The sequence below is a fragment of the Sinohyriopsis cumingii genome, chromosome 6, assembly GCF_028554795.1.
Source record: "Sinohyriopsis cumingii isolate HCF-2022 chromosome 6, ASM2855479v2, whole genome shotgun sequence".
Classification (NCBI taxonomy): domain Eukaryota; kingdom Metazoa; phylum Mollusca; class Bivalvia; order Unionida; family Unionidae; genus Sinohyriopsis; species Sinohyriopsis cumingii.
The window spans coordinates 6,640,552-6,657,605 of NC_142966.1; the positions used below are offsets into that span (position 1 = coordinate 6,640,552).

Consider the following 17,054-nt stretch of genomic DNA (forward strand, 5'->3'; position numbering starts at 1 on the left):
ATGAAACGGTACTAACTAAGGACAGTACAAACATATACGCTCAGCAAAATCACACCCACAATAATTAATCCAGTGGGTGATACGAAAATATGTATCAACAACCAGTCAATATTGTGGTTGTGAATTTGCTGAGCGGAGGGGTTCTTGCGGTTCCCCCCACTATTATAAAAATCGCAATTATGCGCACCACCGACAAATTGTCAGCCATGGGGATTCGATCCTGGACCGCGAGCGCCACAGTCCAATACCATACTGATCGAGCTATCAAACATTGTTACGAACATATGTTTCGGAAGTTAATATATAGCTAAGGAACCAATATTTACAGTAAACAGCGGTTTCTGAATCATAACAGTTTCTGTATTTAACAGTTTCTGTATTTGTAGCGGTTTCTGTATTTATAACAGTTTCTGTATTTATAACAGTTTCTGAATAATAGTTTCTGTATTTATAACAGTTTCTGAATAATAGTTTCTGTATTTGTAGCTAGTTTCCTAAGCAGACCGAAAATCAATAATAACAGTAGCATTAATGCACCAGTCAAAGAACTTTCCAGAGTGTAAGTTCAGTGAACACACAACTGCAGGTCAATTACAATGAGTAACGGTTTCTGTTTCACACACAGCTTCCTACGGATCAATAATATTATCTGTTGTATGATGGGGAAATATTTAAAAACCATAAATAATACTTATGAGTCTAATGAGTTAGGTTCGTCGGCACTATACGATGTAATTAGTTAAACTGACTAATTACAATCATAAAAAACCAACCATCTACGAAGAAAACTATATATTACAAAGTAATCTCCCCTTAAATCAAAAATTCAGTAGTGTATGGAGGACCTACTGTGACATAAATTAAAAAAATTAATTCAATGTGGTGATGATAGTTAATAATGTGGTGATGATAGTTAATAATGTGGTGATGATAGTTATTGATACTGAAATGTAATTTTCTGTTTATATTCTTTCGAGAGAGCAGATCTGGTTATATTATCTGCCACTCTTTGTACTGAACGCGAGTGAATATCAAAATATGTCGCAGCCGCGTTCATAGACTGAAACATAATTTCTTTACCGGTTTCTATGTTTGTAGAAATTACCGCCCTCTTTCCGATTGTCTTACATCTTCCTGTATTACCACATGCAGAGTTCACGCTTCGAGTTGTCACTCGAAGGTTGGATAAATTATTGTTTTGAGGATTTCCATCAATATGATCAATAACAAGACCGTCATTGATCAAACCCTTGTGACACTCGTATGTAAGTCTATGACATAGATATCTTCTCTTTCCAACTGTAAATCTAAGATAGCCAGTATTAGAAACATTACCAACTGGTTTTTTTAACTTGCGGTGCCTGATGATACCATTAATATTTGATTCATAGTTTGTTATGACAGGATGTGGGACAAATATATTTTGCTCCATTATAATAATATTATATGTTTAAATCATTGTTTGTCTGAAATCTTGATATATAATCCCTCACGGATTTTATAGCGTTTTCACCGCTATTATTTTTTTTGTCATAATATCTTTTAAGTTCTCTGAACCGTTTCCCGCCACACTTTCCACATAATTCTGTCTTTCCTCGCACTCCAATACCACACCGTAGACATGGTATTGGTCCTAGACTTCCTCGTCGTATGTTTTGTGAGTGCATCCAACAAAATTCCTTTCTACAGGATTTGTTGCATCGATTTACTGAGCCGATCATCAACCATCTACATTGGGACATTGTATATATATATATAATTTTCTTTATTTAAATATTTGTTTTAATTATATGAACGAGTTTGAGAGATTATCCCAAACTAGGCCTGTTAAGTATAAATTCAACCTTGACAGATTATCTCAATTGCCAGTACGAGATCTGGTTGATCCGAAAAATAAAAGTTTGATCTCGAAAATTCATGACGCTAAGAAAGAATTTTACACGGATGGTGCATCTCATACATGGTCAACGTTCAAGATTATACGCCCTGACGGAGTCAAGGACGCTGTCACGGACGCCACAATGAACGACAAGCGAGCGGCAACTATCATTAACTACATCGCTGAATACGAGGGCAATCAAAAATATTTCTTCAGAGTAAAATTTATTGTATTAACAGAAACAGATAGTTGGATTATCCGTGACAAATATGATCCTGTCCTTGGTAATAATAAAACTATCATATTAAGTAAAAATTCCAGACCGGGTCTATTGACTGGTATTGATAAACCGTATTATGAGCGAGCATATCCTGTAACGGCGGTTATTTATGGAATTTATGAGATAAATAAAAAACCCAACGTTGATAAACTAGCGCCGATGAAATTTTCAAGGTTAAATTGTGTAGCTGAACGAGTAATAGAACACTTTACAAACGCGATGCGTGGAAATGGATTAACTGATTTAAGGCGTGAAAAAATAAACTCGTGGGCTGATTCAGTTAAGGATACTGGTGCTACAATAAAAGATGTTGCTGAGTTAGGAAAAATATTAAAATTTCCAATAACTGTGGCGACAATAACGGGAGAAGTACTGTACCAGTCGAAATATAAATCGAAAGGAGCTCCAATAAATATTATCGATCATAACGCGCACGCATGGACTAACGCAGTAACAATATTTCCACGTGATCGAACTGTTAGATTTTACCCCACAGAATTATCTGTGGCAGATATGAGTATGTTTGATTTTATCAACGAAATAAGTAAAACCGATCCTGTATCGGTATGGTTATTCAAAAGTAATGAGGAGGGTGAATTTGATCAGTTTGTCAAACCGAACGGTGAAATATATCGCACAGAATCCCTCCATGACGAGATGAAAAATCTTGCGACGTTTTTACAGTGCAAGCACGTGGAAAATACTGACAAATTACTAACTAATTGTTTTACCGTTCCATCTGTTGCGGCTCATTTCGCCAGAGAACGAAATTCATGGAAACCAACACGATTTGATTTACTCGAGGACGTACGCGCAAGTTGCGTCGAATATGGACATGGCGGATTATGGAATACCAAATACAATTACAATGATGTTATTTCGGTTGATATGGTTGCATGTTATCCAGGAAGTTTTCTGGGATACGGAGATTGTTCTACGTACTTTGAAAGATTTGGTCACCCAACAAACGAGATGACGCGAGTGGCAATTAATGGACCATTACCTGATTTTGATCTGACTGGATTCGCCTGTATTGAATCGTTCGAGTTTAACGAAAATCTTCACAAGATTTGTTATGTTTGGTTTGGCAGACATTTTTGTGAAAAACGTTGGGCACCTATAGTTTTGTTGCGATATATGCTAGATTGTGCGATACTGACATCGTTGGTGGTCAGTGAGGCAATTATATCATATCATGCACAGACCAAAGTTTGGTTGCCCATGTCAGATTCTGAAGTTATCAGCGAGTTTAAGGATAATATTCCTAATAAACTCAAAACCGCAAAAGATCTCGGTAGAAAAATTATAGGTAAATTTACTCAAGGTGGTGCATATGATTATAAAAGACATCACGCACGATTAATTTTAGATGATGCCGAGTACGATTTTATAATCGCTGATACAACGGCGAAAAATACATTTGTAAATCGAGAGAGTGTTTATTTATCCGACGGAACAAAATTAGGTACGATCGTTAGTTACATAAATGACGTATCCCCGCAATATACTCATCTAAGATCTTCCATGTTGGCTTATGTTTCTATAAATTTATTATCGATGATTAATAGATTTCCTGAGACCGCAGTCAGAGTCGCAACGGACTCGTTTTATATTTCAAGTAAATATTTAGAACCTGTTATGAAATTTACAAGTAATGATGAACGATGGGGTTCGTGGAGAATAAAAAAGGAACTATTACACAATTACACAGAATCAGCAGATGTTCCAGTGAGAGATGTTTATCGTGAGGGTAATAAAATATCAGAAATGTCGAAGGCACCATCGTTGAGTGATCCAATAACCAGATATAAGACAGTATATCTTAATGGACCTGGTGGATGCGGCAAAACAACTCGAACGATTAATGTTTTTAGAAATTCAGATATGATCGTGCTGACACCCACACATAGACTTGCACGTGAGATGAAACAGCGGCAAGTACAATCGTGTACGTATCATAGTTTCTTCCGATGGCGCGGGGATACATGGACTCCTGAACGGATGGGAGAAAAATATATACCTAAAATAATTATTTGGGATGAGATATGCACGGTGTCATTAGATACATTAAAAATGTTTCTTGATTGGTTGTTGACGAAAAATACCGCCATAATAATGTGTGGAGATCATGGTCAACCTCCGCCTTTTGTTGGACCATCTCCACATGATTGGTTAAAAAATTTCGTTGATTATTACGAAGAAATAGATGATGATCATAGAGCTCTTGATGCAAATTTGAAGGAGTTTAAAAAATTAATCAGATTACAATCAAACAAAATTCAGTGTGAAATATTACGTGGAGTGATCTCAGAGACATCAATGAGTGATTTTTTGAACTCATGGAGACCCACCGATTTGATCGTAGCAAGTAGAAATATAATCAGAGACGCTTTACAGCAGCAGTTATTTCAGCTACATAAAGAACAATATTCAGAACTACCCGTACCGTTGTGTTATAGACCATCAGATACACGAAAACAGAATATTAATGTTGATATTCCAGGACAGACAGAGTCAAGGAAACAGAATCTCGTATTAAATGATATTGTCGCCGTTGATATCAGTGTAGTCGAAGATGCATTACGCGCTGACAAATCTCCATGGGTGTTGGGATACGCTATGACGATCCACTCGTCACAGGGATTAACTATTTCTGATACACGAGTCTGGATTGTAGACGATCGCATCGAGTGGTCAAATTTAGTTTATTTAGCGGTATCGAGGGTCAGAAATATATCTCAATTACGTAGAATCATAATTCCTGAAATCGTTGATAAATTTAACATCATCGATGATGATATAATAAGAAAAAAATTAATCGGATACAAACAATCTGATAAAAAAAATAAACGTGACTTTGATCTTGATGTTGAATTTATTATTGAGTTAAAACAGCAGCAGAACAATCATTGCATCAGTTGTAATTGTATAATGTTATGGCGGTATTCGAGTAATGATTCAAGACAATTTACCGTAGATAGAAAAGATAATAGTCGCGGTCATACACGAGAAAATACCATGTTAACCTGTCTTGAGTGTAATCGACGTAGAGGCGCTAGTTAAGTGATCGAAATCACCGGAGTGATCGCGGCGGTAGTTGTGTATCCGCGGGAATTTATTTGTAGTTGTTCACGTGTAAATCCACGTTGAGGAGCAGCAGAATCTAATCTGTAGATTGCAGGTCTGGAAACGCCTACATTTCTTCCAGTGGATCTTGTCACGGTAGATATTTTGTGTGTGGTAACACTCCAAATAGGATCAGTTGCTCTCGCGCTACCACCTTCAAGTTCACCAGGCTCATATAAATATCTGACTGTGACATCACCTAATATTTTTTGTTTTCCAGCATCTTTCCGTTGTGTTGGTATATTTTTTTTGTGACCGCGCTAATGGGTTTCATGTTGGTTGTTCGTGTGATCTCATTATTTAATGCAGCTATCACGATTGGTAATCTTGCAACCCATTCACGAGATCTTTTATCCTGAATAAATTCCCTCGCGTATTGATATCCAAATAACCGTTCAGCAAGTGTTCGATTAAATCGCTCAACAATTGCCTGATCACGGTGAATTGCAGTATGACCTCGTCGTATTTTGGTATTATGTTGTTTCATCAACGATGATACTGGACCAAGAAATTCCTTACCAGGATCAACCTGTAGTAGCTGTGGCCATCGTAGACCACTTTGTGGTCCACCACCTTGTGGTCCAAGTCCTCGTTGATAAATTCGTTCAAACGCATCGGCTACTTCAGATGATGTTTTCGCCGATAGCGGCTCTGCTTCTTTATATCTACTTGCAACATCAACTACGGTTAACGCGTACTTGTACGTTTTTCCACGCACAGTATCATGCGGTAAAAACAGAATATCAGCTTGATGAACTTCATTAGGAACACTGACATCGAAATACGAGTACTGAATTTGTTTAGGACGTGGTAGATAAATTTGCCATATTGCTTGTTTAGATAACCACGTTTTAGCAGTAGAATGTTTAACCGATGCTGCATCAGCGAGTTTACCAATTGCTGCTTTGCCTCTCCAGTATCCTCTCGGTGAATAATAAATTGATTCCATTATTAATTACCAGCCCCAATCGCTAATTTACCTTTCATCGAGGATCTTACTAACCAATTAGCTAATGATTCTCTAATATTTTTATTTTTTATAGAATTTAATGAATGAATTAATTTTACATCTGCAATATGCCTATCTTGTAGACTTTTACTTTTATAAGCTACATCATGAGCATGACAAGCTCGATCAATAGCATTTATTGGTTCCTCGCCTGGTTTTGGTTGATCTTGATTATCGAGCCTGATATCGAGTCTGGTACCAGGACCGCAATAATTATATCCTGGTAGATGTTTTTCTCCGCTGTATTTAGCCCATGGAGCACCTGGAAACTTTGACATCAAATTAGCAATATCACCACCCCGCTTATTAGGTAAAAATGAAAATTTCTTTCTACAGCAGACAGAACATTTTCCACCGTACGCTATTTTTTTATTTTTTGTTGTAACTGTAGCTAAATCAATAGTTGGAGTTTTAACTCTACAGCGTAAACAATATAAATTCATGTTATAACATATATGGATATAATTGATTTCTCAGCAACTCGGCAACGAGAGCCAGTTAAGCATCATCCTGCGCTACCGAACTCCATCAGAATGATTATCATAGGACCATCTGGATCGGGTAAGACGCAATTATTACTTAATCTGATAATGAGATGGTTGAAATGGGATAAGTTGTATTTAGTAGCACCATCCGTTGATGATCAACGATGTTATGATGTACTTAAAGATTTCAATGAAAACGCGCGATTACTGGATGAGGATAATGATGTTATAGAGTTTATAACCGATATTGATGAAGCACCATCCGTAGATTCCATAGACGGATTTATTAATAATTTAGTTGTATACGACGATGTGATGCTAGATAAACAATCAAATCCAGCCAGAATATTTTCCCGAGGTAGACACAAAAATACAGACGTGATCTATGTTACTCAACGATATACACAAATACCAAAAGTGATCAGAGACAACTGCAACATTTTAGTTGTGTTTAATGGCGTAGACACACACACGTTGCGAAATATTCATCAAACTTGGTGTGGTGGTGACATGGATATAATTAAATTCAGAAATTTCTTCTCACGAGCGCAAGCTACCCCACATGGATTTATAACAATAAATTTACATGATCCAAGAACAAGATATCGTGTGGGTATTGATAAAATATTTGGGTAACAGGGGTGATGATAAAATTAAATTTAATTAAACAGATATCATTAATATAATGAACAACTGTGCGTGGCTGCGTCAAGGAACAACAGATAAATGCAACAAAAGGTGCCGTGGAGAATATTGCAAGAAACATAATTATCTTATAAAGAAAAACCCTCATGCTGGTCCACGAAGATGTGTTGGATGTAACAACGGCGTTAGAGGATTATATCAGATTTGTAAAAATTGCGGTGGAGATCGATACAGAAGTTTGATGATATATTATAAACACAGAAAGAACATAAATCCAAAAATAGAAAAACCACCATCAGAACTTGAATATTACTTGAAACATAGAACAAATTCCGAAGATTCAGATGAAGATGAAACAGATGAGGAAAAACGACAGCGAGAACGAGTTCAAAAATATTCATCAAACTTGGTATGGTGGTAAATTAATAGCAGCAGAGAGGGTACCTACCAACGTTGGTCGTCAAAAAAATAAACAAGAAATAAATAAACACGTAGAGTACTTTATTTTTTCAGATACTATTTCGAACTGAGGTTTTATTAGTACAATCGGTCATTGCAAAAATAAACATCTCAAGGAAAGTTCATTTGTAAAATCTGGACCTTTCTACGAGATGATTTATTTGTTTGTTTTATTTATTTTGTCGGAATTCTATGGTCTGTTCACCCTCTCTGCTGCTACATGCGATCGAACATAACGACATTCATACACATATTGACGAGAAAGGTAACATTACCTGTAACTGATATGGTGTTATTCAATGATGTGGTGAACGAAGTGCCCATGCTAACGGTTGACGCTCCATCTGCAAAAGCTGAAGAAAACGAATGAACCATGTCATTGCTGCTTACCATCAGAATACAATGACTAGGATATGATGGCGTAAACTCAACTTACGAGTCACAATCTTCTTGATGAAAATGATGACCCGATTTATTCCTCAACTCCATATGCTGTATTGTATTTATTCTCGCTGCTAAGTGCTAACGATATGTATGGATGCCTAGGCAAAACATTATGTATGGATGACTAAGCCAAACATTATGTACGGATGCCTAAGCCAAACATTATGTATGGATGCCTAAGCCAAACATTATGTATGGATGCCTAAGCCAAACATTATGTATGGATGCCTTGGCCAAACATTATGTATGGATGCCTTGGCCAAACATTATGTATGGATGCCTTGGCCAAACATTATGTATGGATGCCTAAGCCAAACATTATGTATGGATGCCTTGGCCAAACATTATGTATGGATGCCTAGGCCAAACATTATGTATGGATGCCTTGGCCAAACATTATGTATGGATGCCTAGGCCAAACATTATGCATGGATGCCTAAGCCAAACATTATGTATGGATGCCTTGGCCAAACATTATGTATGGATGCCTAAGCCAAACATTATGTATGGATACCTTGGCCAAACATTATGTATGGATGCCTTGGCCAAACATTATGTATGGATGCCTAAGCCAAACATTATGTATGGATGCCTAAGCCAAACATTATGTATGGATGCCTAAGCCAAACATTATGTATGGATGCCTAAGCCAAACATTATGTATGGATGCCTTGGCCAAACATTATGTATGGATGCCTAGGCCAAACATTATGCATGGATGCCTAAGCCAAACATTATGTATGGATGCCTTGGCCAAACATTATGTATGGATGCCTAAGCCAAACATTATGTATGGATGCCTTGGCCAAACATTATGTATGGATGCCTAGGCCAAACATTATGCATGGATGCCTAAGCCAAACATTATGTATGGATGCCTTGGCCAAACATTATGTATGGATGCCTAAGCCAAACATTATGTATGGATGCCTTGGCCAAACATTATGTATGGATGCCTTGGCCAAACATTATGCATGGATGCCTAAGCCAAACATTATGTATGGATGCCTAAGCCAAACATTATGTATGGATGCCTTGGCCAAACATTATGCATGGATGCCTAGGCCAAGGGCTTAAAGGACACGCGGTACTAATGATATGGAAAAATGGAAACCAGCTTGGAAATGGATGGATGAACCTAAAATTGAGTATATATGGGTTAGGCTGACCAGATTGGTTAATAATGTAAGTTATGTTGTTGGAAAAAGAATCTTTTGAGAGCTTATCATAGTTATAAGTGAAAACAAATAGAGACATTGTTTTATTGATGGAATTTTTCAGTCCTTTAACAGTCTTGAGTTTGGAATACTCATTACTAAAATTAGCACCTGACTCATTGGTGCAGAATTGAAAGCACATGTTTCAAACACATGCAGGTCCAGAAAATGCAGCGGCTCATATCCTTTCCTAAACACAGAAGCTGACATACAGGTTTCATCTATACTGATAAATACAGGTTTGATCATGAGCACTCAAAAATTTTAATTTATTAAAGTTTTAATATCATAGTATTTGCATAGGTTTACTATGGAAACTGAAATAGTACCGTGAATCCTAAACACACCACGATAAAACAAACGACTATATCAACAATTCCAACTAAAATCTACGAACTTTTCACAACCTTAAGCAATGCCTGGTTTAGTCCCTCTCTTCCACCATATTGTACGCTGATAGTAGTATTAGTTGTATTAGTTGTATAGCATGAGGAGGCGGAGTAATCTACTCGATTTAGATAAATAAATAGACTTATACGAGTATATATCCATTAGACACGTAATCATGGTACATGATACAAATCATCACACAACGTACACCCTTGCCACGTCATATGAAACAAATCATGACACAACGCATACCCTTGCCACGTCATATGATACAAATCATCACACAACGCACACCCTTGCCACGTCATATGATGCAAATCATGACACAACGCTCACCAATGCCACATCATATGATACAAATATTTATATGACGCGCACTCTTGCCATGTCATATGATGCAAAGCATCACACAAAGCTCACCATTGTCACGTCATATAATACAAAAATATTGATATAACGCGTACCCTTGGTACGTCATATGATGCAAATCATGTCACAACGCACGCCATTGCCACGTCCTATCATACAAAATCATCACACGACGCTCACCCTTGCCACGTCATACGATACAAATCAACACACAACGCACACGATTGCCGCGTCGTATGAAAACAAATCATGACACAACGCACACCTTTGCCACGTCATATGATACAAATCATTTCATGGCACACACCTTTACGATGTTATATGCTCTAAATCGTCACACAACGCACAGCCTTACTACACAGCTAATCATCACATAACGCACACCAGGACGAAGCTAAATGTATGCACAACGCACACCCTTACAACACGATGCAAATCATTACATACACGACCTAACGACTTTATAAATTAAATTCACCAGATCAACCTGGCACTTACGACGTTATATGGACTGAAGCTTAACAACGTCATTTAGCAACGTCATTTAGCAACGTCAACGTCATTTATCAACGTCATTTAGCAACGTCATTAAGTAACGCAAAGTCGTTAACGTTATCTAATCAATATAATCTTAAGCTTGAGTTTATTTGACCTAATATGAATTAAACTCGAGCTGATTTGACCTAATATGAATTAAACTCGAACTGATTTGACCTAATATGAATTAAACTCGAGCTTATTTGACCTAATATGTATCAAACTTAATTTATTGACTTAACATGTATTAAACTTTACTTTATTTGAGTTAACATTTATTAGAATCATTGATAACTTACAATACTATTCAACAAGTTCAAATAAATTTCACATCATACGTACATATGAATAAAATTGTTTGATTGCTTCTGATTTTTAAAAGCCAGTTTTTGTGTGTCTTTTTAATAAAAAAAACTGTATTTTCAATAACCTCTTATGAGACGCGCCTTCTGGACAGAAGAAAACAATAAATACAGAAGTTTAGATTTTTAAACAGAAAAATACTTGACAATTTGCAAACACTGACGTCTATGTGTATGTTATAAATATTACAAATATCTTATATATTTTAAACACTGGCTTGTGTGTGTGTGTGTGTGTGTGTGTGTGTGTGTGTGGGTGTGTGTGTTATTAATATTACACATATCTAAAACTTTGCAAATACAAGCTTGTTTGTGTGCGTTAACATTACAAATATCTGACACGTTGAAAACGTGACATCTGTGTGTGCGTTATTAATATTACAAACACCTGACACGTTGCAGATACTGGATTATATGTGTGTGTTGTTAATATTACACATACCTGACACGTTACAAACACTGGATTCTGTGTGTCCTCTGTTTGTGCGTTATATTACAAATACCGGACATGTCGCAAACACTGAGTTATATGTGTCCGTTATTAATATTATGCATACCTGAAAACGTTGCAAAGAATGACTTCTATGTATGCATTATTATGATTACAAATACATGGCATATTGCAACCACCGACTTCAATGTGTGCGTTATTAACATTACAGATATCCAGCACGTTTCAAGCACTGACTTCTACGTGTGCGTTATTAATATTATAGATATCCAGCACGTTTCAAGCATTGACTTCTATGTGTGCGTTATAAATATTACAGATATCCAGCACACTGCAAACACTAACTTCTATGTGTGCGTTATTAATATTACAGATATCCAGCACGTTTCAAGCACTGACTTCTATGTGTGCGTTATTAATATTACAGATATCCAGCACACTGCAAACACTAACTTCTATGTGTGCGTTATTAATATTACAGATATCCAGCACGTTTCAAGCACTGACTTCTATGTGTGCGTTATTAATATTACAGATATCCAGCACATTGCAAACACTGACTTCTATGTGTGCGTTATTAATATTACAGATATCCAGCACATTGCAAACACTGACTTCTATGTGTGCGTTATTAATATTACAGATATCCAGCACGTTTCAAGCACTGACCTCTATGTGTGCGTTATTAATATTACAGATATCCAGCACGTTTCAAGCACTGACTTCTACGTGTGCGTTATTAATATTACAAATATCCAGCACGTTTCAAGCACTGACTTCTATGTGTGCGTTATTAATATTACAGATATCCAGCACATTGCAAACACTGACTTCTATGTGTGCGTTATTAATATTACAGATATCCAGCACATTGCAAACACTGACTTCTATGTGTGCGTTATTAATATTACAGATATCCAGCACGTTTCAAGCACTGACTTCTATGTGTGCGTTATTAATATTACAGATATCCAGCACATTGCAAACACTGACTTCTATGTGTGCGTTATTAATATTACAGATATCCAACACGTTTCAAGCACTGACTTCTATGTGTGCGTTATTAATATTACAGATATCCAGCACATTGCAAACACTGACTTCTATGTGTGCGTTATTAATATTACAGATATCCAGCACGTTTCAAGCGCTGACTTCTATGTGTGCGTTATAAATATTACAGATATCCAGCACATTGCAAACACTGACTTCTATGTGTGCGTTATTAATATTACAGATATCCAGCACATTGCAAACACTGACTTCTATGTGTGCGTTATTAATATTACAGATATCCAGCACGTTTCAAGCACTGACCTCTATGTGTGCGTTATTAATATTACAGATATCCAGCACGTTTCAAGCACTGACTTCTACGTGTGCGTTATTAATATTACAAATATCCAGCACGTTTCAAGCACTGACTTCTATGTGTGCGTTATAAATATTACAGATATCCAGCACATTGCAAACACTGACTTCTATGTGTGCGTTATTAATATTACAGATATCCAGCACATTGCAAACACTGACTTCTATGTGTGCGTTATTAATATTACAGATATCCAGCACATTGCAAACACTGACTTCTATGTGTGCGTTATTAATATTACAGATATCCAGCACGTTTCAAGCACTGACCTCTATGTGTGCGTTATTAATATTACAGATATCCAGCACGTTTCAAGCACTGACTTCTACGTGTGCGTTATTAATATTACAAATATCCAGCACGTTTCAAGCACTGACTTCTATGTGTGCGTTATAAATATTACAGATATCCAGCACATTGCAAACACTGACTTCTATGTGTGCGTTATTAATATTACAGATATCCAGCACATTGCAAACACTGACTTCTATGTGTGCGTTATTAATATTACAGATATCCAGCACGTTTCAAGCACTGACTCCTATGTGTGCGTTATTAATATTACAGATATCCAGCACATTGCAAACACTGACTTCTATGTGTGCGTTATTAATATTACAGATATCCAACACGTTTCAAGCACTGACTTCTATGTGTGCGTTATTAATATTACAGATATCCAGCACATTGCAAACACTGACTTCTATGTGTGCGTTATTAATATTACAGATATCCAGCACGTTTCAAGCACTGACTCCTATGTGTGCGTTATTAATATTACAGATATCCAGCACATTGCAAACACTGACTTCTATGTGTGCGTTATTAATATTACAGATATCCAACACGTTTCAAGCACTGACTTCTATGTGTGCGTTATTAATATTACAGATATCCAGCGCATTGCAAACACTGACTTCTATGTGTGCGTTATTAATATTACAGATATCCAGCACGTTTCAAGCACTGACTTCTATGTGTGCGTTATAAATATTACAGATATCCAGCACATTGCAAACACTGACTTCTATGTGTGCGTTATTAATATTACAGATATCCAGCACGTTTCAAGCACTGACTTCTATGTGTGCGTTATAAATATTACAGATATCCAGCACATTGCAAACACTGACTTCTATGTGTGCGTTATTAATATTACAGATATCCAGCACATTGCAAACACTGACTTCTATGTGTGCGTTATTAATATTACAGATATCCAGCACATTGCAAACACTGACTTCTATGTGTGCGTTATTAATATTACAGATATCCAGCACGTTTCAAGCACTGACTTCTATGTGTGCGTTATTAATATTACAGATATCCAGCACATTGCAACCACTGACTTATATGTGTGCGTTATTAATATTACAGATATCCAGCACATTGCAAACACTGACTTATATGTGTGCGTTATTAATATTACAGATATCCAGCACATTGCAAACACTGACTTATATGTGTGCGTTATTAATATTACAGATATCCAGCACATTGCAAACACTGACTTCTATGTGTGCGTTATTAATATTACAGATATCCAGCACGTTTCAAGCACTGACTTCTATGTGTGCGTTATTAATATTACAGATATCCAGCACATTGCAAACACTGACTTCTATGTGTGCGTTATTAATATTACAGATATCCAGCACATTGCAAACACTGACTTACATGTGTGCGTTATTAATATTACAGATATCCAGCACATTGCAAACACTGACTTCTATGTGTGCGTTATTAATATTACAGATATCCAGCACATTGCAAACACTGACTTCTGTGTGTGCGTTATTAATATTACAGATATCCAGCACATTGCAAACACTGACTTCTATGTGTGCGTTATTATGATTACAAATACCTGACACGTTGCAAACACTAACGTATGTGCAAGCCTTATTAGCTCCGCTGGTTAGACACCAGACGAACTTATGGGTTGGTCTCTTGTCCGCCGTCCGTCCGTCCGTTATCACCAGTTTGTTATAGATACTCCTCCTAAACCACCTGAAGAGGTGCCATGTAATTTTATACACGCATTCATCCCTGATCTTGTTGATCCTAGACGGAAATAGTCACTTAAGCGACCATCCTATTCATTTTGTATTCACTTCTCCGAAGAAATGGATGGGCATACTTGGGTTAGTATTTAAAGACTCTCATATCATGTCTGCTTTATCCAAATTAAAATGGTGCCGATCTTACGTCTAATATGCTACTGCAGCCATATTGAAAATCCTTTTCCCGCTACTTCTTTTGAATGGATGGTTATATCAACATGAAACTTTCACAAAAAGACTTGTTATGAATTGGTCCTAAGTAAAAATGGTGCTGATCTGATGTCTAATATCGCTGCCACAGCAGCCATATAGAAAATAAATTGATCGCTATTACTCCTGAATAGGAAGTCATTTTGACACGTGGTTTACCAAAAAGACTTTTTATAATTACTTGATTCTAAACGAAAATGTTGCTGATCCTAGGGTTGTCACATCAGCAGGGGGTTGTTATATCAACACGGGGTTGTCACTTAAAGACCTTTTATGATCTTTTCTTAATGCTAAATTAAAGAATTATATTCAATCACGATGTTCCTCCCTTAATAGATCAATCGATATTCGCCTCCACAAGCTTAAACTCTGACTAATGATTCAGCTGGGGGTAGGGACTCTCGTGGAAAGAGCAGAAGACTGACTTAACCTTATTCATCATAGAAATTGATTTGGTTTCGATTAGCAAATTCTTACCTGTGTTGGATGATTGTTTTAAAAAGAAAGAAAAAAAGCACTTACTGTATAAATAATTTTGTTTGTGTACGACATGAACCTACATCCGGGTGCTAAATGGCTTTGATCATATTATATGCACTGGCATTTATTTCCTGGGTCTGCCTAAACTGTGCGTAAATGACCAAGGTTTTGATCGTAACGTTTCCTTGTCGTACTTACCTGTCAGAGCGTTGCTTAGTATTTCTTAAGAAGTCAGGGTATGAAAATCATCCGACTCGTCACAAAAAATGAAAAAGAAACATACAAACGCGCGCGCGCGCGTGTGTGTGTGTTTGCGCGCGCGCTCGTTTGTGTGTTGTTTCACAGAGGATATTACATAAACAAATCGCATAAATATATTGACAACTAAAAATATTTGCCTGAAACGCAATTGTTCCATTACAAAGAAGAAGAATCTGAACCAAACACAAGACTTAACTGGAAGCACTGATGGACCAAGAACTACTGTAGACAACGAGACCCTCAGATCTGAGAAAGCTGCAATATTTCCGGCGGAGCAATTAGTTTTTGTTGCAACTTCCATACATTGAGTGCCGGATTAAACCCTGTGTAGGCCCATAGGCAGACGAAATCTTGGTTCCCATCCCCCGCCTCGCAAATTATCTCCTAATACGTTTTATCAATATTTTAGGCCAGTCCCCATTCTCGCTATTTGGTAATCTGGCACTGCTTACATTCATGTGCACATAACCTGCCAATCAAACAGTGTACTGTATTGGCGTAACCTCGTGCTTTTTTGCAATATAATAAATTTCCAAAAATACGTTGTTTTTTCTCAACACATTCGTGTTGCAGCTTCTATGGTGTTTTTGTGACAGAAACTCCAAAACTATTAGTGTCGCGTTACAACAAAATATAAATGTATGTGAAAATTCCACGTATAATGGTACGAAACACTCGACTTTTAGCCTCCAATTACAGCAATTGCTTATTAGTTTCGACTGAACACAGATTCTAGGGGTCTTTTTTTCCAGCGTGGAAGAAAGTTTAAAAACTTTTCAATCCTTTTTTAACCTTAGATAACATTGAATTAGAAAGGATGCTCTGTAATTTACCAGTAATTTTTTAAATAGACGACCAGTAATTAATTAATTAATTAATTATTTCTCCTGTTCCAACATAGTATTCCTACAAAAATTATTTTAGTTTCTACAAATGATGAATAAAAAATTAACAAAATGCAAAGCAGAGAGAGAGAGAGAGAGAGAGAGAGATTCAACATCACCATTGTCTTGTA

The 17,054-nt window shown here is 36.7% G+C and overlaps 1 protein-coding gene across 1 annotated transcript in view; it reads right to left on the reverse strand.

Moving 5' to 3' along the window:
• The window catches only part of LOC149796319 (uncharacterized), a 46,110-nt gene that overhangs the window by 17,896 nt on the left and 11,160 nt on the right, over positions 1-17,054 (reverse strand). The window contains exon 2 of the mRNA XM_089960208.1: positions 8,159-8,236. Within this exon, the coding sequence (XP_089816334.1) occupies positions 8,159-8,236 (78 nt within the window). The remainder of the gene's footprint in view (positions 1-8,158; positions 8,237-17,054) is intronic.